Source organism: Leptosomus discolor, chromosome 6 (assembly GCF_034619465.1).
Source record: "Leptosomus discolor isolate bLepDis1 chromosome 6, bLepDis1.hap2, whole genome shotgun sequence".
NCBI lineage: Eukaryota > Metazoa > Chordata > Aves > Leptosomiformes > Leptosomidae > Leptosomus > Leptosomus discolor.
The window spans coordinates 8,732,500-8,756,524 of NC_141396.1; the positions used below are offsets into that span (position 1 = coordinate 8,732,500).

A 24,025-nucleotide genomic window follows, 5' to 3' on the forward strand; every position below is an offset into this window, starting at 1 on the left:
GCAAGGAGGTTAAGTAAGACAAGAACACCTATACAGCAATACGACACAAAACAACCCCCAGATCTACAGTACTACAGAAATTAGGCAATGGTTTAACACACCTGCTCTGGCTAGAATTGCCAGGATCTTGACATAACAACGATACGTTGGATACATGTGTGACTCCAAAAGCTCTGCTGACTGTAAAAACCTGGTCAGGCTAAAGGAGTGGGGTCATATTAAAGTAATATTGCTTGGATTTGAAGGTCTTTTCTTCACAAAGAAGCATAAAATCTTAGAAAACCCTTGAATTAAGTCTTGGGAAAGCAGATAAAATTGGAGAGGTCTAAGGAAAGGGTGGACAATGAGGATGCAGAACATTTTTGAGTGCATGTGGTGCAAGAGAAGCCACAATTAAGTGGAGGGGAATGGGACCAACTGGCTGGATATCAAAACTTTAAAGGCCTGTATGGGAGACAGGCTTGTCCCAGCAGAGTCAAATTAAACGTATATGCTACAAATAAAACTTACAAATTCTGAGGGATTCAGGAATCACTGAGTAGCAGCTAAGGACAGGTTTGAAGCTTTGCAAAATTTCCATTTGAAGTGTGTAGACAATGCTGATACTAATGTAAGATGATTGGAGATACAGTAGGAGAACTGATAAAGAAACCAACAGCAAGCTCCTCAGAGGAAAAATAAAAGAATTTGGAAAGGAATCAGGATCAGCATGCAGCAAGGACTGCATGCCTTCAGAACCTGGATCAGTTTCGTGATGAGAATGAATCAAACAAAAATGCCAACAGAGAAAGCCAATGCAAAAGACAATATCGGAACAACATGGTGGAGAGGATGGAGCAGAGGAGGAACGCTAATCCCTGAGAAGGTGGCAGAATCTATGCCTGGAGGAAAGGATATAATTTTCTTGCAAATCTGATGAACAACGAAAATCTTTTATTTCCAAAGAAGGAAATTACAGATGGATGGACCCAAGTTGTTTGTGGATTTCAGTTCTGAAGGGATCCAAGAGGCAATTGCAACCCTTTGGGAAGAGCTCGGCATCATGTGTTGACAGGGTTGCCATTAACTTATTAAAAGCAGAAGGAGGTAAATGAAGCCAAAGGCTGCACAGAGTAATGCTGTTCATTTCACATATCTCAAAAAGTTTCAGAGCAAAGGAAGGTGGTTTTCACAAATACAATGTAAAAACTAGTGTGGGGCCTGTCTTCTTCTTAAAATCTATAAAGCTCTCTCAGAGCTTTATTTTTTTTTCTTTTTTTCTTTTTAAATAAAGCAGAAACAGTTCAGTAACACCAGTGGGAATTCTGGAAAAGACTTCTACCAAATATTGAATATTTTAATGAGATATTTGATAATATATAACACTATAATCAGAATGAATATGCAGATTTAGATTTTAAAAAATCTTATGATGCTGTATCATGGCCTTTGAGCTACATTGGAGGAATTTATAACTCCATAAGACATTTTTTAAAAGGCATAGTCACTATGTGCAATGTAAAAGATGGAGCATGAAGAGGGTGTAGAATCTCTGGCCCATTTACTATAAATGAGGGATTAAGGCATAGAAATGCATTATTCCCAGTATTCTTCAACATGGTTAAAATGGTACAATCACTGACATTTTCAGACTACAATGAACATCAAAATAGTGGAGCACCTTTGGGATCTTATGGTTTGAGCAACTGTGAATGAAGTAGAAGCTACTGTACAAAGAACGGCTACTTGAAGAAGAAAAACAAAGAACAAATAACATAAATCAGACATCTGAGAAGCCTGATTAATCAAAGATATCAATATGTTGGGTAGATTAGTAAAATGATTTACTATGAAAAATGATTTATTGAGAGAGAATAACCTCAACAGGAGAAACTGAGAGCAAATTCTGTGACTGCTATTGTGTGAAAAGCCACAGAGTATGAACGATACAATATCTGTCAGCAAATGTTTATTTTCTTTTTTTTTTTTTTAATTACGCCTCAAGTTGTGGTATAGACAACTGCAATGTCTAGCACTACTAAATAAATCTGATACTAAATAACTTAATAACTAAAATATACTTAGCACTCATACAGCGACTTATTTTTAGATCAGTAAAGAGCTCTGACTACTCTCTAAACATTAATTAATTAATCTTCAATATTCCCATGTCATTAGTAAGGCTAATTTTGTCATTCCTAAGTATTCAGTCAGGAAACTTAAAGCAGAAAAATTATTTGCCATATGCCAACCATCTATTTAGAAAAAGAGAGAAAATTACCTGTATTAATACATTTAGAAAGATTTTTATACCTGACCATTTGGCTCTTTTGCTTTGGGAAGGGGGAAAGAGCAGGCTTGCAGGAATATTAACAGATTTCATGTCTGAGAGAAAGCTTTAGGTAGAGTTCTGTCATAAGCACATCCATATTGGTTATCCTAAATATCATGTTCCAAATCTATGTTTATTTTTTCCCAAGTATATTTTATAACTGAATATTGTAAGAGAGCTTTAGGGCTCTACATGAAAAAATAATTTGTCCTTCATGTTAACCACTAAAAATCATGTCATAACAATTGACTTTTGATAAATAGTGACCTGGAAAGGAATGTTAAAAAGACTCAAACCTTCAGTAGAATGAGATGTTTAAGATATCTTCTAGGTCTAGAAGCATATTTGAAGTGCTCCATCTTATTCTTTCCTTGCTTCTTGTCCAATAAAAGTCTTTTAGAAAAAAGCATTTGCTAAAATTAGAAATGAAGATAGCTAAGCACTGTTTTGATGATACCATAGAAAGGTAAACTCTTATTGTTAAATGAGTAACAATTCTCTCAAAATCCAAATTCATGTTCTTTCTGTATTATTAATTCTGGCCTTAGCATGTAAAAACTGTTACAGGAAAATATACTAAAAAATAAAGGATATAAAAGGATGGAAGGCACTTGCCTCCCTTTATGTGCTCAGTCTTGGACATGCCAAAAATACTGATATCCAAATGAAAATAATAGATAACAATTGATAATTGATAACATTCTCTAGACAGTATTTCAAACCACTTCTATATCCACACCCAGAAGGATAAATACATATAAGGTTCTATTTCTGTAGAAATGACCATTAATATACACATAAATAGTCACTGAATCAGTTAAAGTCTTCATAGTACAGCTGAGGACAATATGGGAAGTTCTGGCCACCTGAAGACAACAGTAGTTTTCCTTTGCTATAAGCACCTAAAACAGCCTTAGATATTCCGTACTTTGCTCCACAGATGATCTGAAATAAGTACCAGTAACCTACAGTTTTTCAGGTAATGCTGTACCTTAGAGACTGAAAAATTAGTTAGTTTATTTAATTTTCCCCAGTAATGTCAATCATATTAGATAGGACAACTTTGCTTAAAAAAAGAGAGGGATTGTTAATTACCTTTAACAGAGACTTTTCCTTTATTGTCAAGAAACCTTTCAGATGCTTTTTAAAAAACTGGTAATGAAATTAGATACATAAAGATTTTATAATTTAGTTGAATACTATGAAAGTTATTATGCATAAAGACTGAACATCTGTTAAAGTGATCCCAAACTAAAATTCTTACCGTCAGGATTCCAGCTCTCTACATTAGATTATTTAGAAAATAATTATGGCTGCAGATTTTACACATAACAAATTCCATGTACCGATCTGAACTCGTATGAATGGGTTTTATTTGCGAAGATTAGAGGGGACTCCAACTATAAAGAGAGCAGTCAGCTATGAAAATTTTCAAATCAGATGAATCTGAAAGTTCCTAATTAATGGTATCTTCACGCTTTAACATATCTAGAATTTGACTTTTTTTTAGATACAATTTTAATACTGACAACATAGAGATAACCATTTTTTGGTATAGGTAAACTAGCATTTCATTACATTTCATAGAAATGCAATGCATAGAAGCAAGTATTCTAAAGTGTTATTTATATATGAACAAATTTGATTTAAGGAGTTTCAGGACTTTATATAAATATTCAAGTACAGAGAGGAACTAAAGTATTGGACCTATGCTACTATGGACAGTCTATCGTATTTTGAACAGTAATTCATAGCTGCTGAATTTCCCCTAGCAAAATTCACTGACGGGGTGGAGGTGGAATCCTGACAATCAGAACTTCATTGGGGCTTACTTTCCAGAACAGCACTTAGTTGTGTATTTTTTGTCCAACATTAGGGGTAAAACGGGCCATTCAACATTTTCTGACTAAGTTCAAAAGCTAAATTGGAGAACAGGGTTTAAAAAAAATTGGCTTTTTCATGAAGCAATCATAATGTGACAGTTGATAAAACATCTCATCTGATGTAGAGTGGTCATTATTAAAAGGTTTGCACTTGCCAACAACTAACAAAATGTAGTTATCAGACATATTATGCTATTTTTATACCTTTCAAATAGAAAGCTGTAACAGTTATTCTGAAACTTTGGTTTGAGATGTGCTGGCAAACTTCTGGTATTTAAGTGTGGCCATTATATAAGTATTTTTATTTATGTATTTTATTATTATATGACTTTACTAATTTGCATGCAATCAGGGACCCTGGGAGAAAAAAAAGATACTTTAGAAAAAAACATTCTCAGAGTGAATGAAAATGCTGAATGATCCCATGACAAACATGCTTTTCTCATACAATAAAATAACATTTTTAACTCTAACACAATGGCTGAGAGCTATTTGCCCATCTTCATTGTTGCATTAAAGTATATTAATCCCTTTAAAACTCATACCTGCTTTTCAAGTTTTTGTCAAACTCCAGCTAAGATAGAAAGGAATATAATCCTTTATGAGTGAGTACAGTCAAAACTGTCCAAGACTACACGGTCTTTCTGTGTACAGGGTTTCCAGTACATTCACAAAACACACACTGTATATTTCTTATGTGAAATGTTTAGGTTGAGGATAATACAGAGTTTGGAATATATTCCAGACAAGTGGTTCTTTCCTTTCCATAAGTGTATGCATCATATAAACCAGTTCCACTGGTTTATATTCATTTGAACAGATCAACTTTAAAACTGACAGGAAGGGTTGTTTTCAAAAGACCATTTTTTTCCACTCTGCTAAGTAGCACTGACTGAAAGTTCCAAACGGAAGCTTTAAAAAGGAGTTTTTAAAGTTTTAAGATATAAGAGATTGAGGTCAGAATAGGCAATAAAAGTCACAAGATTGTGATGGCATCATTTTAGGATAACAATCTTATTTTAAGATATGAAAATACTGAAACAATCATGCCAGCATAAGAAATAATTATATCATAATTCATAAGTGCATAATTTATCAAAACAATAGAGCAGTCATGGTTAGATGCAACCTAATATTCCTGTATAAGATATAACTACATACTGTACAATCGATCCTTTTTATAGCTATTTTTACATTTAGTCCTCTTCCAAATTAAGCTGAGTACTTCTATGTATGAATGGCTTTACAAAATAAACACAACTCACAACAGGGCTTTATTACTGCTACTGCACCACCATGGCATGCAAGTAACTATGTAGTCAACTATAAACAGTAAAATGTCATCATCTTCCTGAAATAAAAAGAACATGAAAAATACAGATATTGTAGTAAACATCAATTATCTTTTTATATATTTCATATTTACCAAAAGTCTGTCATTACATGAGGCATTTATACCTCAGTATCGCTCTCCTGTACTAGTATGGTGGCAAATTTGGAGTTGAGAAACTATACTTTCAACAAGCTTATACAAAACTACTAGTTTCATATTATACTGCTGTCGATGTGTAATGCGTAAATGAGAACATGACACGTCTGCTACCTACCCCTTAGCATTCTCTTACACTGTTGTATATTCATGAATTTTGAGTAAATAAAAAGACTGAGGGCCATTAAAGCTTTTTGCCAGGTTACCTGTTGTGGTGACTGAGCCCCCGAAAGACTAATGTCCTATAGAAAGGAAACTTTTTCATCTGCTTTTTGTTGCTGAGTACTGATTGTGTGAGGTTCCACACTGGATGCTGGATTTGAGAACCATTGTTGGAAGCCATTTAAATTTCTAAATATTTATTTATCTAATTTTGCTTATGCAGGGTAATTCCTTAACTGGTGTGAAAGTGAGAATAAGATGAAATTCTGCAGCTGGGAGAGAAAAAAAAAAATCCATACTTTATTATAAGAACAAGGGTCAAAGTGTTAAATGGGATTCATTTCTTCTGCTTGGAGGTCAGGAAAATATCTAGATACCAGCAAAATTCAATATTGAAATGGGAGCAGGTAGAATAACAGCAAGTTAAATTCTCCTTAGATTTTCAATCTTGAAGACCCTCTTGGAAAAAAAAGCAAACTTTATTGCAGAAGAATCTTTTCCATGCTCAATTAATTTTGCTAATCAGTTAGCTAGCATAGAAGACCTACATGGGCTCTTTGTAAAACATATCATTCAGAATTTAGAATAGACTCTTAGGTACAGAAACATGAAAGCCCACCCATCACTCTGCTGCAGCCCAGATTATGCTTCTGAGGCTTTTGTAAAGTAAACTTTTTGAAAAGTAAAGAAAAATAACCATGAAATAGCCAAATCAAGTTTATTTATGGAATTATCTTTCAAATATTGCATGTGGTGTTCTCAGGTTATACCTACACTAAATTCAAAAGCTGCCTGCCTATTTCAGGCAATGATAAAAGAACACCTAAATCCAAATGATCCTCTTTTGTTCCTGCTTGCTGGAAAGAAATCTTAATGCTGATTACAAGGAAAGAACTGTACAATTCTCATTGTTACATTAAGCTATACAAAAATGTCCTCTAGTTTCCTGGAATTTGTTTAGTTTTCAATTATACAATTTCCTTCTACACTACAATACAATGTACAGTTTTTCCTAATTCTGTTCAAGGATTTTCCCTGCTCTGATATGTTCAAGATCAAGAATGCTAGGTATTTTATTTTGTAATTTGTTGATACAGGATCCACTCTTTTTATTAAAGCTCATCAGACATACTCATACCTACCATAAGTTTGTTCTGCTTTGGGGTGTCGTAGGCTGTGTGACTATAAGAGAGCACAGTACCTCATATGTTCATTCATAGATGTGCCTCCATAAAAACTGAGGCTGTAGTATAGCTTTCAATGGAAGCCATTTAAAAAGAAAACATTACAGAATATACAATTGTAGTTTTCGAATTTCAGACACATGTTCCTTGACGTGTTGAAAGATGATGCTTTCGATTTCTGACTCCTGAACTCTTATCTTTACAGTCCGCAGGCTTCTGTTGTGAAATGTCTATCAGTGCACTTGCAATTGCAAGACCTGTAAGATAAATAAAGGAAAAACAGAATTTAATGCCCAGCTTTCCCAAGAAGAGTTCCAGAGCAGTGTGATGGTTCTTTTCAAGCCCAGTTTTTCTACTTTCCCAGAAGTGATCAGGTTTATTTCATAGTTAGATAACAAGTTCTTACTTCCTAAAATGCTACATGGTAACAGTGAAGAAACAGAAGAAAAAAAGTGCAGTTGAAACACGAGACTGGAAATCAGGAGAACTGAGTTCCACTTAAGTCTCTCATTGATTTGTTGCGTGATCTTAGCATTGCCTCTCTTTATCACCATTTTTGTGGTTATGTACACCAGCAGCTCTCTGACATGGATTTTCTCTCATTAAATGTTTGTGCATTGCATTTAGAAATGGATGAAACTATTAAATCAGAAAATAAGAGAGAAATGGAGACCACAGTTAAGACAAAATTTTATCCTTGAACATTTCATTTTGCAATATATAAGCAAAGAAAAAGATATGGAAATATCATTCCTGAATGCATGGATTTGCGAACTGACAGTGAACTGTGATGCTGTTGGTCTGGATAAATTCTAAATGTTGTCAACTCACAAAAACTCGTCTTTTTCAGCTTCTAGTTAAGTTGTTGGTATTTCATGACCTGTTATAATCTTAACAGGGTATTACAGAGGGCATGGACAGGCATGCTTAGGAAATTAGTAGCTTAATAATTTTGTCTTCCATTTGCTTGTTATTGCGTTCTTGCTAGAAATTACTGACTTCTGCTGAAATGCTGTGATTGACAGCACACTTAATGCACGGTAGTTCTGAATTTTTAAATTCACATAGGCGATATTGCAATGAAATGGACGAGGAATATTCACATTATTCATATGTTCTACTGCACCATGGCTGCAATAAAACTGTGACACTTACGTCTGCAAAAGCATATCTATATATGCCCATAATGGAAGTAAAGATGGTGCTGGTTCTCCATACTGCCCAGTACATCTCAATCTCTAACCAATAACAGTACCACTCCACAAGGAAAACTTTGAAAATACTTTTCACTATGTTTAACAGGCTGTCTCTATTTTTTAACTAAGGCCGATATCAAACTCAGTTTATCTATTACAGAATCCAATTTTGCATTATTTTTCATGCATTTCCTCATTACAACACTTGCTTACTAGGAAACTATGCAAAAAACATTTTTTGCTTACAAGTGTTTCTACAGGCTCCTTTCTTAGTATATGATATACTGTCAGATTTGGTTTAAGTTTCCAGCATCCTGAAAAAAATCTATGCTGTTCCACACTGTAACACTACCTTTCTTACTCCACAAAAATGTTGCCAGAATTAATTAATGTGCATACAGCTTTTTGAAAATGCACTATACTGTAAAATGCTAAGTACAATTATCACTGCTACATTTCAGGATATGTAAGAGCCAAGATTAATTAAGTAATTTTTCTCACATAGACATATATTTCCTGGCATGAGCAAGTCAGGCCTTAAATTGGACTTCAATAAATCAAATTTTTGAAATCTTTGAGGCACCTTTAAATTATCAGCAGTATCTGTTATTAGCAAATTCAGGGATAAAACCTACATAACATTTTGATGGTTGCTTACATGTGATCCTATCTTTAATGGCTACGCTTAGGGATTATGCTAAATGGAATGAATACTATTGGGAAAACAGATTTTCCATTTTTTATAAGATATTTTAAAAAATGCTCAGATGTATGATGCTAACCTATTATATTTTTACATAATAAATAACAGAAAGGAAGAACTATTTCCTTCAAATCTAATGCTGCATACTGGGATACACTGGCATGCTATTAGAGTTCCATTAAAATTGGGTCACTACAGAAGATCATTTTTCAAAACGTCACACAAATCATCTATTGAAATTCATTTATTATGTTCTCTACACCCAGCATAGTTCCTTGTTATCAAAGCAATACAATTAACTGGGGGAACAATTCATTATTTCAGACTGGCAGTCTAAAGGAATTTCATTTACCAAGTCAAGCTGATGCACAGACACTGCAAGCAAGCAGAATTTACATCAAAATACAACAGAAGATTTGATAAAAATGCTGTGGCTTAAATATTCATTAAAAGAAAAAAACCCCAAAACATTCCCTTTATTTTACAGGTTTGGTATATAAACAACAAATGTGACTATATTTATAGTCATTAGTGTTGGAACTGTAAATCGTATAGTGCTCTATATCTGTTATCTCAGTTCGTAAGCTATTACATTCACCCATCTTCCCTGAATGCTGCCATTTCAATATCCTACCTACCATCCAAACTGGTATTTCCCAAACCAGTACATGGCCTCTGGTTTCTTCTGACTCTTGAGTAAGGTGGTAGAAAGGAACAGCGGGATCAGTAAGCATTCCACATGGAGAATCAATGGGTCACCTCTAATAGTCTAATTTCTGAAAAATCAAGCCTAGCTGCAGAACTGGACCTATTTTTAAGTTTAGTTTGTTTTTCTCCTAAATATTATAGAAATAACCTGACCTAGTTCTGTGGAGCTAAAACAACCTCTAGCTTGTGTATGGGAAGATCATTAAGAACTGAGCCCAGTCAAATACATAAGTGGAAAGTATATTTTTGTAAGAGATAATTGCATCCACAACCAGAAAAATACCAGAGAAAGCAATACAAACTTGGTTATCTTTAGCAGAACTATTGTCTTTCCTAATGGAAGTTAAATGGTAATAGTTTATTCTCAGGAAGTAAGTGTCTAATCATAAAATTACTGGTGTGTGAATTTTTTGTTGTTATTTTTTACAATTATGTAAAACAATTAATAAGTACAGGAATAAAATACAGCACATCAAATGAGATTGCCTTGAAAAGCACATTCCCGATTTATATACAAACAGCACTTTAATTCTGCATTTGAACAACAGCATCTGAAAAAGTCATTCATTCTGAGATGCTCTCTTCCCAGTCTCTGTAAAAACAGGCAGTGCTATATATTTTAATTTTGCAGCAAAACAGCTTCATTAGGCGTGAAAGGTTAATTGCAGGTTTAAGTGCAGTTCAGGGAACAATGCACGGGTCTGTAGTGAATAGCACAGTCTGCTACAGGAAGGCTGAATGCTATAAACTGTTTGCCCTGCTGAAATGTTTTACTACCTCATTTACTAACTGTCTTCTTTTACTGCTTGTATTTGTAGTTCTTCTAAACCTTTAATAGCTACAGTTTTATTTCACTGTAATCAGATTTAAATGGAAATACCCATGCTGGGATGTTTAAACATTTTTCCTGTGATTGTATACAGCTACATTTGAACTGATGTAAGGCTACGATATCTCTCAAAGCAGAAAAAAAACTTACATTGAAAAGTTAGTCTTACATGCTGGCGTGCACATTTAAAACCTTTTTTCCTCCTCTATTGTTCATTTTAATGAGAAATGCATTGAGTTCTTACTATCTCCTTTGTTAAAAGTAAGGGAACAAAAAATGACCTCAGATTCATGGTTAGGCAGGTAACTGGAAATGTTTTTTTCAATTTAAATATGTATTCGAAGATAATGTTTGGATAGATGTCTTCATTTGATTAAATTCTACACGTCGTCATTGTTATGCAGAATTAGAACATTCAGAAGGCTCAAGACCATAAAATAACTACAATTCAGGTAGATCAATTAGATTCATTTGACATTCTAACCAAAATTATAGACATTGCTTAAGGTGACCTTAAGCAATGAAAATAAAATGACAGCTGCCATACAGAGAGACTTAAACAGAAAGGATGGGGTAAATGCTATACTATTACAGTAATAGCTTCACCCTTCAGCACCCAGCAGTGTTTGTGTTACTTCCATTTGTTGATTCTTTAGAGACATGTTACTGTACATGCTCACCTCATACCGGACAGAGTCCTTTTATCATAAAGGATCTGTTATCGGAAGTCTTTCATTGTAGAAGATGCAATGCCCATGAATATCTGTACAAATGGATCTACAGTTTGAAGACATACTGAGTAAGTGATGAGAACTACAGACTGTAGTGTCATCTCCTGAAGATGACCGGAGCACACACTGAAGCCAGCGAAGACAATTTCATACTCATCAATAAAACTACCAGTTATTATGTAGGGAAATTTAATGAGTTCTGTCATATATCATTATTTCAAGTCTATAAAGAACTGTTTTGTAAATACACAATATATATTATGTGTGTATAAATGACATTTATACACAAAATCAGTTTTGTTTTATCTATTTCTTAATTTGATGAAGTAGATCACATTCACCATAACCTTTACAGATGCATAACAGGACTGCATATATTCATTCTTCATAGGAAATATATATGTTAGCTATAGTGTCTATAACAGTGGAGGAACATAACTTTCAATAACGTTATTACTAGGCAAGTGTTTCTGAGTACCCACTGAAAAAATTCCCTCACTTTGTATGAGATTGTGCTAGGAATATTACTATTCAGTTTCGTAACATTTTCAAGAATGCCTCGTACTTCCTAGCCTTCTGCTTTCTCAACCAAACTTTCTCCAAGAGGACTAACTCATGACTAATTTTCGTGACTGAAAAGGCCAGAATGCTGTTTGTGCTACACACTCCTGTGCTACAGATCAAGTCGTGTTGGGAGATATCCAAAAGGCACATAAAATGGAACCAGCACAAAATTTGGGATTCAAAAACATGATCTGCAAAACCTTCTCCTACCCCCATACAAAAGTGATATTCAAGTGCCTACTTTCCAGGAGAAAAATTAAGTCATCAGTAGTTCAAGACTGAGCAAAGTTCATTTCAAAGTCAGAAAATAGTCAAATCCTTCATGTGTATGTGAGGGTCCTGAGCTGGCAGGTGTGCCTAGACAATATCCAGAGATCATGGACTTAGTCAGAGAGAAAACCAATCCTAAGCAACTGCCAAGAAGAATAAGTATCTTCATAACCTGTCATATTAAATGTTTTTTTATTTGAGTTAGACTTTTTTAAAAAGGACAAGCTGACAGCACCTCAAAGTCACAAAGTCTTTTTATGGGCTTCTCTTCCTGTTTCGTGCATGGATGTGTATTTTAAGTTGACACCACTCTTATTATGAGAAAGATATATTAAACAAACTAAACTAACTAGGAAATTACTTTGGGCAAGTAACCCCATAATTTTTTTTTCAGTGATAATTTTTGCTAGATGGGAAGACAGCCAAGAGTCCACGAGGTATGTTTTCCTTTTCTTATGCATATAACTTAATTAAGTAAGTAAAATATGAGACAGAATTTAAACCATAACAATAATAAACTAAGTAATGATAGTGTGAAATTAAATAGTCTCACACTAGGAGAGAGGAGATGTCACGCTCCTTTGTATTATTCCCTTGGTATTTAGTAATAACAGCTATCTAGAAGGGGCTAAGAAACTCTTATTCCCAGAATTGACTTATAAATTGCTTGCTGTCAGTTTGTGGGAAATGCAGACTATACAATGAGGGATCTTTTACGAAATGTTCAGCCTTTCTCAATTTTTCTCATTTTGAAAGGAAATGGCCCTACAAATTTGTGTGAAATATTTGTGCTCCAAGAGGCCAGTAGTGACTCTTTTTTATATGGTCAGGCAGTTTCCCCTTCCCTTTCAGTGTGAGATATCTGTAGTTTAGTCTGTAATCCAGGTCTGTACAACATCTGGTGCCTTTAAACTATCCAGCCTGCCAGTGGCTAAGAGAGCATGGGCTGTTTGGTCTCTCCGGCTCTAAACAGGCAGGGATTGACTATGCGCTTTGGAATAGCTCTTGTCTGTTCCACAGGGCAAACAAACACTCTATGGACAAAGGGAACCAAGTGAGGAGTTGGAGACACTATGGTAGTGGGATTGGTGCAGTCTAATGTTGATTAACTGAAGCTTTTTTCTCCCACCCTCTTTTTTCGGCTCAAGTCCTGGCACTGCCAAGCCCATCCCTAAACCCTGCCCCTAAGCACCACATCTACACATCCTTTACATACCTCCAGGGATGGTGACCCAACCACTGCCCTGGGCAGCCTGCTCGAATGCTTGACAACTCCTTTGGTGAAGAAATGTTTCCTAATGTCCAATCTAAATCGCCCCTGGCACAACTTGAGGCCATTTTCTCTCCTCTTATCACTTGTTACTCAGGAGAAGAGACCAACCTGCACCTCCCTCGCTACAACCTCCTTTCAGGTAGTTGTAGAGAGCAATAAGGTCTCCCCTCAGCCTCCTTTTCTCCAAACTGAACAATCCCTGTTCCCTCAACTGTTCCTTCGCTGATTACTTTTAAAAGGAGCCAATACCAGATTACTGCATTTAGCTGGACTGTATTGTCAGACCTGCAAACCAATCCGACCTGTGTACCTTGCCCAGTGAAGGCAGCACAGACGGAAGTAGAAAGGCACCTAACAAGTGGGAGAGGAAGACTGAGAGAATGGCTGACCTGAGCTGGGAGAGGACCTCTCATCTGAAAGTGCGTAAGACATGATAGGCAGGGAACCGTAAGTCGTGGTGGGTCTCGAAGATGAATGATGATATTTGGCACAACAGAAAAAGGGAACATGTGGAGATACTAAAAATTATTTCTGTGATAGAAAACAGTTAAGAAAAAGATTGGAAATAAATGTGGTTAAGACAGTAGTTGTTCAATGTGGCAGTAATTTAGAAACAAGCTGCAGAGATCCTGGGCAAGGGCTTTCGTTTTGGTAGTGCAGAGGGAAGATGGCGTTTTGGAGAGGCTGCAGCAACAAGAATTCAGTAAGACTTTGTATTTTGGTGGTGAGGAAGCAAAGGAATGATAGTCAATATTTGGGCAAGACCAGAGGGACAGTAAGGGTAATAAAAATTAGCATAGACTCAAACAGTGGAATACAAATTAATGTGAAGAAATGTAAAACGTCGTGAAAAATAAACTACATAAATCTGGTCTGTAGGGAGGTTGTGGAGTCTCCTTCTCTGGAGATATTCAAAACCTGTCTGGATGCATTCCTGTGTGACCTGCTCTATGCTAACCTGCCTTGGGGGGGAGCTGGAGTAGGTGATCTCCAGATGTCCCTTCCAACCCCTACCATTCTGTGATTCTGTGATGTGTAACCCAAATCCAGGTGTATGGAATACAGACTTCCATTAAAGTCAAATACACACATTTTCTACAAATAAAGTTAGAAACTGAACTACAGATACTTTCCCAAGTTCTCTGACACCTTGCTTTGCCAAAAAAATCTTTAAATTTGAAGAGCAAAGCACACCTTAAGCTATGACAGTTAAACAACATCACTAGGTTATTATCTATTTCTTCAATTCTGTTCCTTGGGGTTCCCTCGTGAAGCTTGTCACACATTTGTCCAGTGGTATTAAGAATATGACTGACTCCAAAGAGTGAAAAAACCCCAGTAAAAAAAGAACTGTAGTTGACTGGTGAATCTGAGGATAAAACTTTCTTCTGAAATCCTCTTATTGACTCACTTTAGATATTACAATATCTACAATAGTACAATACGCTTGGGAAATGGTTACATTTAGACTAGTTTAGTAATAGCTCCTAAAGCTGCAATACTTACCTGTACTAAATTTCAATTAATAAAGCAGGCACCACATTTAGTCAGGAAATTCTTCTCACAGAACAGCAGAGCTAAGAGAATTAAAGCATCTTGATGTTTTTATCTAAGAAGTTTTAACTTGGCAGTAGCTACAGACAAGTGATCTATTGTTAGATCATTATTTTATTCTGTTATTGTAATTTTTGGACCACCAGTGGTAATTACAGAAACCTGAGAATGTCCCTAACTGTTCCATTGTCTTTCCCAACATGGCTTATTTTATACAAAATTTTGGCAGATTTTTGTGTGCAATATTTTCCCCTTTTACGTTAAAAAATAAGCAACAAGTAATTATTGCACGAACAATTACGCATGTGATTGGAGTTTTTCTACCCTGCATTTCTTGAATATGAGTTGTGGAGACTCAAACAGGTGTATCAGTAGCAAAATATGTTTACATTTTTAAGGGGGGAAAAAAAGGAAATTTTTAGGATAGATAACATTTTCAGAAAGTTATCAATCAAGTACACATAAGGTAAATCACCTGTAATTCACAAAATAATTGTTATTTTCAGTTATTAGCAAAACAAAGGCTTTGATTTTTAACTGATGGCTATTAAAAACACCTAAATGGAATAATCTGCTTAGAATATGTGCAAACCTCAGGCAGACTAATTCCTGGATGCCCTCCCACTGCACATTGCACATCATGTGTTAAAATGCAAGTATTTACACAGGTTTCTATAATGGGCAGTAATATTTGAAACATTTGGATTTTCTTCTGAACAAAGTATTAAATTTTCAGTTTGATTACATCTCCTTTCCATTGAATCGTTTATCCATATGTTATGAAAAATATCTCTATTCTTGTGATGTTCTGCAGCCGTTTAATTTGTTTTCAAGAAAATCACTATAAACTAATTTGCTACTCTGCAAGAATTTGGTAAGATGCATTAATCATGCCAGAATCTAATTTGGTCCTCTAAACCCATTTCTGTAGAGGAGTAAAAAAACCTACTTGGAGTACTGAAGAGGCACTATTTTTGCTTACTTTTAGCAATACCTGTGTAAATACAAACAAAACTATAATTGGTTTTGTTTAGAAGTCACTATCACAGCTGTAACCCAGTTGGGGTTAGTTTATGAACCTTCCTATAGTACTTGAACACATTTGGATAGCAAAAGCCTCCTCCAGACCAGTACACTTGAGGTACTTGTACAGCACTATTTTACTGTTTGTCTCTATCTTCAGCAATCTCCTTTTATTTGAATCACGCATATCAGAGAGAAGTGGAGATATGAAAACTGTAAAAAATTTTAAGCTTCAGTTACAACATTTTTGAAGCTTTTTTTCCTAAATCCATTCATGCAGGTTGGACTCTAACCACTGAGTTGAAAGCTAAAGCCTTACTAAACATCATGAGTGGAATGAACACCTGTGAGACAGAGGTCTGTTGTTCATATAAACAGAGTGTGACTGACACTTCATTAATACAGTGCCGAACTACCATTTCATGCAATAAAGTAATCAGAATACCTGCACATGTGTGTGCATACATGTGTATGAGCACCTGGGAAACAGAGAGAAGGTTTGAACACAACCAAGCAACCAGGAGAATAGTTAGAAGGAGAAAAGGCAGAGGCAGTCACTGGGGTTTGCTTCTCTCCAGAGGGGCCTTACTTGCAGGGCGTGATTTAAAGCAAATCTCCTTCTGTCTGTAGAGGAAATCTCGGGTGATTAACCTTACCAGGTGAAACTCAGTTTTTGTGAATACCTCCCTAATGTTCCATCTGGGTGATAACATATATTGTCAGATTTGCAGCTTTACTACTCTCCTCCTCAAGACAAAACACAAAACCTTAAAGACAATAGGTTTAAGGGCCCAAGTGGGGCCAATTCTGCCCGCACTGGAAATAAAACAATACTACTTACATTATCATTTACTTTTAAGGAAGAAGATCAGAGCCATGATCCTCAAAGATGCTGTTTCTCACTCTTACACCTTTTTTTTTTCAGGCGCTGGGTTTTTTCCCATTGTCAAAAATTTTATTTAAACCAGAAAGTGATGAATATGTTCATACAAACAAATGATTGTAGTTCACCAGAAACTGAATAGGCTTGCAGCTTAATCAGAAGTAGGCATGATATCTGCAGTGCTTTCCCATAATGCATTCTCACTTATAAGTTTTGCTTTCCAAGGCTGACAAAGTACTGGACTTATTTTACATTTCCAACATATTGCTGCAATACATCATCACTCTAAACACTGTTTGGCTTGTAACTTGGTTCTGGCCAAATAACAATGCCAGTTTTTCAGTATTCTTCTGATTTCCACAATTAGACATTCAGTACACCCTCAGCTACACAGCCAGCAGTCACTCTGACAAAACAAACAATCTTGGGACTGTAACACAGAATTAAGTCAAGAGGACAGAAAGTATGCTCAGGATTTTGAACAATATTTTGAAATATTACTAAAGTGACAACTTCAGGGTCCTCAGGATCTGTAACATAACAGTATTTGTAGGTTCAGCACATGTTAATGCCCGAGAATAAGGAAAAGAAAAAAGACAAATGCCCTGCTGTCAGTATTAGGCTGGCTCTATCAGCAAAGCTAGCACCAGCTTACACAGAACATTGATTTTTATTAATTCTAGCAGAAAAGCTTGGCAAAAGGCTAAAAAACTCAAACCATAAAAATCATTTAAAAACCCAAAGATTTTATACAAATTGCCCTACCAGAATCCTGGTCAGCACTGAAAGACAATAATTCTGAATGGGATTCCGTTATAAACATGCAAGCTATACAGCTACTTATTTGTTCTTTCCTGAATCTTCCATATTAAACTGAAAACACTATATTATGACTTTAACAGGCAAAATAACACACTTAGTCCTGGTTACTGTCAAAACATATGGAAAAAGGTTACATTTCAAACACTGTATGTTCATAATTGATTACATACACTTGGTCCTGAACATTCAATATAGATAAATATCAGTAAAATTATAGTAGCAGAGCACCATTTCTGTTTGCGTGACATACGCAGGTAGAGCAAATGCCCGAGACTGTGAGATACTATGACTGTGTATCACTGAAAATGCCCTAGGCATGCTTCCTAGTTTGGAGAGGAAAAACTAGAAAACTGACAGTAGATAGTCACAACTTGTTACCTAGCTCTGTATATACTCACTCTCCATCAGGTAGCACTCATTGTCTCATTCATCAACCCCATTAAAATATTCTACTATTTTACTAGTACTACTATACTGGTACAAAGATTACTAAACTATAACTTTTGCTATGTAAAACACTCCTCTAGATGCCCCTTCTCATCTAGAGGAGGTAACTGGAAAAACCTGAGAAAGATCCTCCTGACACACACCAAATTCAGGTTTAGTGTTTCTTCTTTTAGGAACAACATCCACAAGTAATACACAAGCTGTGAAATATTCCTCTCTTGGGATCAGATTTGGCATAAATCTCAGCCTGATGTGTTACACACCACCTTTTTATACAACAAATTAAAATCTCTCACTCATTTCCTGTTGACCAGGACTCATGATGCTAAATGGTTGTGAAAGTAAAAGGTAGAAACCAAGTGAAAGAGACAGTCCAGAAATTATCATAAAGTCCATTTCCCAGCAATGTCAGCTCCCAGAAGATGCACTCAATGGAAACAAAGCAGCAGCCCTTCCTCATCAGTAGTCATGGGAGTAAGAAATGGCAGAAATGAAACTAAAGAGAAGATGATGTGGCAAAAGATATACTCTCCTTGGAGTTTTCCAATCTCAGGATGGTTCTTTGAGACCAAAGGCAAAATTCAGAGCAATTCTGTGCCTTGTTGCTCACAATATTTTCATTAAAAACTGACATACTGTATGAAGCGCCATACTGGCTTTGTATTTCCATGATGTGATTAGGAGCTAGTTTTCATATGCGTATTTCAAAAAGTTTTTACTATGTGAGGAAGGAGAAACAAACCTTCAGCAGGACATCAGAATTCCCTCACTGCAATTTTACTAAATCTCCCATCTGTTTTTTAAGAGCAGAAATTATGTTGAGTCTTCCGTTTTCTATTTAACTGCTGACCTTTCCCCCCTCTATTTGCTCCCATATGCTTTTTGATCACATGTGAAAAACTTGGTTTCAGTTCTCTCATTTCCTGATTTTCTATATTTCAATTATACTTTAATGGCCATATATACAGTGATGATGATACAAGAGTGTGTTGTGAATGAAATCTGCTTTGTACTATCCCAGCTTCTGAGAACTGCTACAATTCGAGTTGTTTTCTTCTGTAGCCTCTGAAGTGCCTTCTGTAGCATAATAATATAATAAACCCTGAATCTTCTCTTCCCTTTGCAGTGCAATCCAGCATTCTGTTTCCCATAATGCTGCTACATTATGATTTGCAACTATAAATAATTATCCTAAGTTATAAAGATAAAATATAAAAGTTTAAAGCAATACCATTAGACACCATACACTTGAGACTCTGAAGCAGCCGTAAGCAAACATTGATTTTCATAAAGAACAGAAAAGAAGGTGATAATGAAAAGCATAGTTCCTGCTTAGGATTAGTTCATCAAAAGCTTGCTGCAATCTTGGGTGCAAAGAATGGAAACAGTAGGTAATCAGTGGCAAACTGTACCTTGTTTCTAACAAACAAGTGGGGCACCACTCTAGGGAAGGGGAAAAAAAAACAGTTGTGGGAATGGGATTTGACAACAGTTGAGGTTCAGTAATAGAGGTATTATCCCCCCAAAAGAATCCCCCTCAGAGACAACAGGGACTTACCTAATCCTCTGTAAGGCTTCTGTTCAGATGTGTGAACTTGTAAGCTGATTTTTGCTTGTTCTGTCTTGTCTGGACAAGTATTCAATACAATGACAGTGGAATATATATGATTCCTGGCTTTTTCTTACATCATTTTTCATTGCCTTCATTCCAAATAGCTCTCCATTTTCCATTCTTATTTTTGCTTTTTCTTGTTTTATTAAGCTTGAGTTGCCACACTATTTGACTGTCTTTACAAAATACTTGGTTTTCTCTATCTGGACTTCCAATAATCAGGAATTCTCTTTGTGAATCTGATGTTAGTTACGAAGACTACTCTAATTCCCTTCCACATTCTTTCATCTCTTTAGATTGTAATAGTGTGAGGGTGAGGAGGTGGTGGTGTGGCAGGTTTTAAAAGCTGCAAACACCATAATAATAATTTCAATTATTTGTCCTTCTCCTGATTTCTCACTTTAGCGGGCAATTCTTTTCCAAGAAAAATACATATGTCCACTATTTACAAAGAGAGATAAAAATAACTGTTCATATTTGAACTATGATCTAATTATTTCTTTAAAAGCAATGAAGTAGATTGTGAATAATCTAAAAATAGCCAGTCTTATTTCATTATTTCAGTTCCACATGTGCTTTAAGAGCAGTATTTACTTAGAAGATTTTAAAAGCTATGTGTTAACTGGTGCACATTTTTATGCATCTTTGATGTCTTTAACTGTACTTTCACTAATCATTCTGAAAAAGTGACAGAAATTTGTTTTTCTCATTGGGATGGCCTCAAGGATACAGCTATCCTTTGTGCTAGTGTGAGATGTGCCAGTGAGAGGTGTGAGATGAAGCTGCTGAAGGTCTGCAGAGGCTGAGGCAGTGTGGTTTAAGTCCTCTCCAGATCCACCGAGATGAGTTTCAAGGGGAGGGAAGCAGGGCCAGCAGGCTCTTGCAGGAACAAACAGCCCTTGGGGTGAGGCACGTCACTGCTGTGCTCTCCTGCAGTGATTTAAGACAACTGGGCACTCCATCTAGGATGAAGTCTTTTCATTTTCATCTCGTGTCCTACTCTTTGCCTTTCTATTTACCCTAGTAAAATTGATCTATTGCCCTGAAACTTGCCTCTTATGGTCCATACCAGTAGTTGCATTAGGACCAGACAATGAGAACTTTTTAGGGAAATAAATGCTTAACCATGAATGAGCCTGTTAAGAGATCTAAAGCTTGGAAGGAGAAATCTGGCTCCCAAAGCTGATGGCCTGGCTTAAGTTGAATTTTCCTACTTTTTTGGGGGGTTTTCGTTCATTGGGGGTTTGTTTGTTTGTTTGTTTTGTTGGGTTTTTTTTTTCCCCCAAAGACTAGATCCTTCAAGCCATATTTTAGAGCTTTCATTTACAAAATCAATGTTTACTAACCTTTCCATAGTGGTTTAAATATAAAGACAAGAGATGTGTCTAGGGAGGAAAAATAGTATTAAAATACTGAGCTACACACAAATTAACTAACGTATGCTAATACAGTAATTAGCTTGTTTGCCAAGGTTTAGTGCAATGACTCTTTCCTGATGTCGGCATTCAACAAGAGATGGTTTGGTACCATACTGAAGCCAGAACAGCTCTTCTTAAAACATAATGTGCTTAACAGTTGTCTATTCCCCAGTAAAAACAATATAAGTGTGTCTACAGTACTGATTATTTGCAAAAGACAACTACTTTTGGATCAACGTTTTGAAATCAAGGTATGCTTTGAGTTACTGAAAGATTGCAATACTAGGCAAAAGCATGATGGACTGTTGTTGGCTAGGTGGGATGAGGATGGAGCTACAGACATTTCAACTGGGATGTCTACTGCGTTCTGTATAAATTTCATAGGCATTGACCCCTCAGAGCATCTTCTCAGGAGCAAATAGCACAGCAAGCACTTAAAGGAAAGGGCTGTCCCCTCCGTGGGGCTGTCCCTTCACTTCTTCTTTGGGGAAAAATGTAACAGACCAAACAGACTTCGCCCATGGGCTTCCAAGAGGATCATACTCCATGGACAGTTGCATGGCACGTACAATTCCAGTGATGTAGGATAGATTAGGTACATCTTTATACACCTCTCAACGTAATGAAGTCCCAAGCCACAGTGAGGCCTCCGAAAGCCTCAAGAATATAAATAACAAAAAATAGTTAGAAATAGTAATGAAACTGGTGGCATCACAGGTATTCATGGAGCTTTGGAATGACTAGAAGAAAGCTGGCACAATATCACTGGTATGAGGTATACTGAGACAGCTTGGAAAAAGCAATCTTGAAAAAAACCCAGTATGAATATAATGAATGAGCCTTTATTCCACATATGAAAATGTTTCCGATTCTGACAAAAGAAGGTACAATATTTATCACTCTAGGATCGCAGGGGACAAAACAACAATATTAAATCATGAGAGGTTTTAGTTGTGAATTGGCATTGTTTTCTGTCCCTTGTGTTACTAGAATGATAAATGCTTTCCTTTGTGTAGGAAAGAAAAGGTTTGATACTGGTTGTGCATTCTATATATATATTCATGCTACAATTTTTTGAAAGGTTTGGTTAAATCCTCATCTATACTAGTGTTTACATTAAAGGAGCTAATAAACACTGTGTGTGTGTGTGTGTGTTTGTTTTTTCCCTCCTCCACAATTTTATTTGTGATTCTTCTTCATGATACTGTATTTTCTAGGGCAGATGAAACAAGATTCAGTTATCAGAGTTCTTAGGATAACTGGTGGGAATATTGCAGAAGCACAATATGATCAAAGAGGATGAAAAAGCAATCCCCAAATGACTAAGGGCAAAACTGTGCCAGTCCCAGAATTACAGAAAGAGCTGATGTGTATGAGACATATTAAACACTTGCATTTTAATTTTTGATATCGAAAATACATATCACAGCATTTTCATAAAGAATGTATTTGTTTTGAATGCAGCTCATCTGCTATGCCTTGCTATGGATCACGCCTTTTACTTTTTATCCATCTTTAACTCCTGCTGAACAATTTAGCAGTTGCATCTGATAGAAGGTTATGGGATTTTTCATATTTTTCTTACATTATATGTTTTCAAAAGCTAGCACAGATCATTCCAGTGATCACATGAGAGTTAACATACTTTGTCGCCAGTATTTTCAAACGCAAGCAATATCTTCTGGTTTGCACAATGCAGGATGAATATGGTGCATCACTGTGCCATCTGACGTGACTCAGCTTCAAGAGCGTCACGGCTTGCCTCTGCCTTCAGTGCCCTAAGGACACATGGCTGAATTTTTTTAGACAGTAAATACTGAACGTGTAAATAAATATATAACTAGAAATCTGATTTCCAAAGATATATAAGCATGACCCCAAGAAAGGATTAGTTTATAATGGTATAATCCTGTGCATGCTCTGAGAGCTGAGGAAAAATTTCTAGAACACAGTCAATTTTATCACACAGATTTCAACTGCTAGGTTAGATGCACTAAAGAATACTAACTAAAATTACACAGAAATGTATTCTATGTATGTTACATACTACAGCATGCATGGATAGAATGGCTCTTCAAAACACTGTGACAGGTTTTCATTTTCTTTTTCAGTGCAATTGCTATTACCGTTACTCAGACATTTTCCTGAAACTTCCATGAGCCCCAGTCAAGGATACAGCTCCCACTGTGTTGGGTGTAACATGTGAGCGCTGCACTGAAGAGCTTACAATCTAAACAACTTTTCACTGTGGTTAAATTTTCTTGTTAAAAGAAATACATTTACAGACCTCCTTAAACCACAGACTTTTAAAGTCAGGCTGAACATGAAAATTTAGATAGGCTTTTCTTTTATGCAATAACCTACTAAGCAATAAAAGTTCTGCAAATCACTATCAGCTCTCAGTTACGCTGTATAGTTCAGAGGCTTCAAATTGTATTTCTGACATCCTGTTACACAGCTACTACTGTGTAGGCTTTGGTAAATAGCTACATTACTGATGTACAAGAAAGAACACAATCTGCCTCACTCCTGCCTAATCTACATTGGCCTTGAATTTCTAACACAAGTAGAAAAATACTATTTTATATTAAAAACTGTCAATATAAATGCTGCATAGATCTATGGAGCAATAAGACTGCATTAATCAACATTTTTCTCACAGAAAACTGGACTAAATTATTGTGAAAACTAATAAATGAATAAGCTGCGATATTTGATGACCTGTATAGTTAATTTTAATATCAGAATGAGTGAATGAGTTTTATTTAAAAATAGTTTATGCTTAGAGTTAAGCATAGAAAATGTAGGTAAAAAAAGATTTGTAGTTTTGAACAGATTGTAAGATTAGCACAAAATTTCTGGGAAACTTTTAGGACCTGTGCAAAGTTTGTGTAGAAAATCACATATACAGAAGTTACAATGAAAAGTCAAGAAGTTTCCAGATTTTGATAGATTTCAGGCTG

General features: G+C 35.8%; 1 protein-coding gene across 1 annotated transcript in view; it reads right to left on the minus strand.

Moving 5' to 3' along the window:
* Positions 1-7,161: 7,161 nt before the first annotated feature.
* Positions 7,162-24,025, minus strand: part of ATRNL1 (attractin like 1) — a 531,929-nt gene continuing 515,065 nt past the window's right edge. Inside the window, exon 29 of the mRNA XM_086466503.1 lies at positions 7,162-7,286. Coding sequence (XP_086322629.1) covers positions 7,162-7,286 — 125 coding nt within the window. The remainder of the gene's footprint in view (positions 7,287-24,025) is intronic.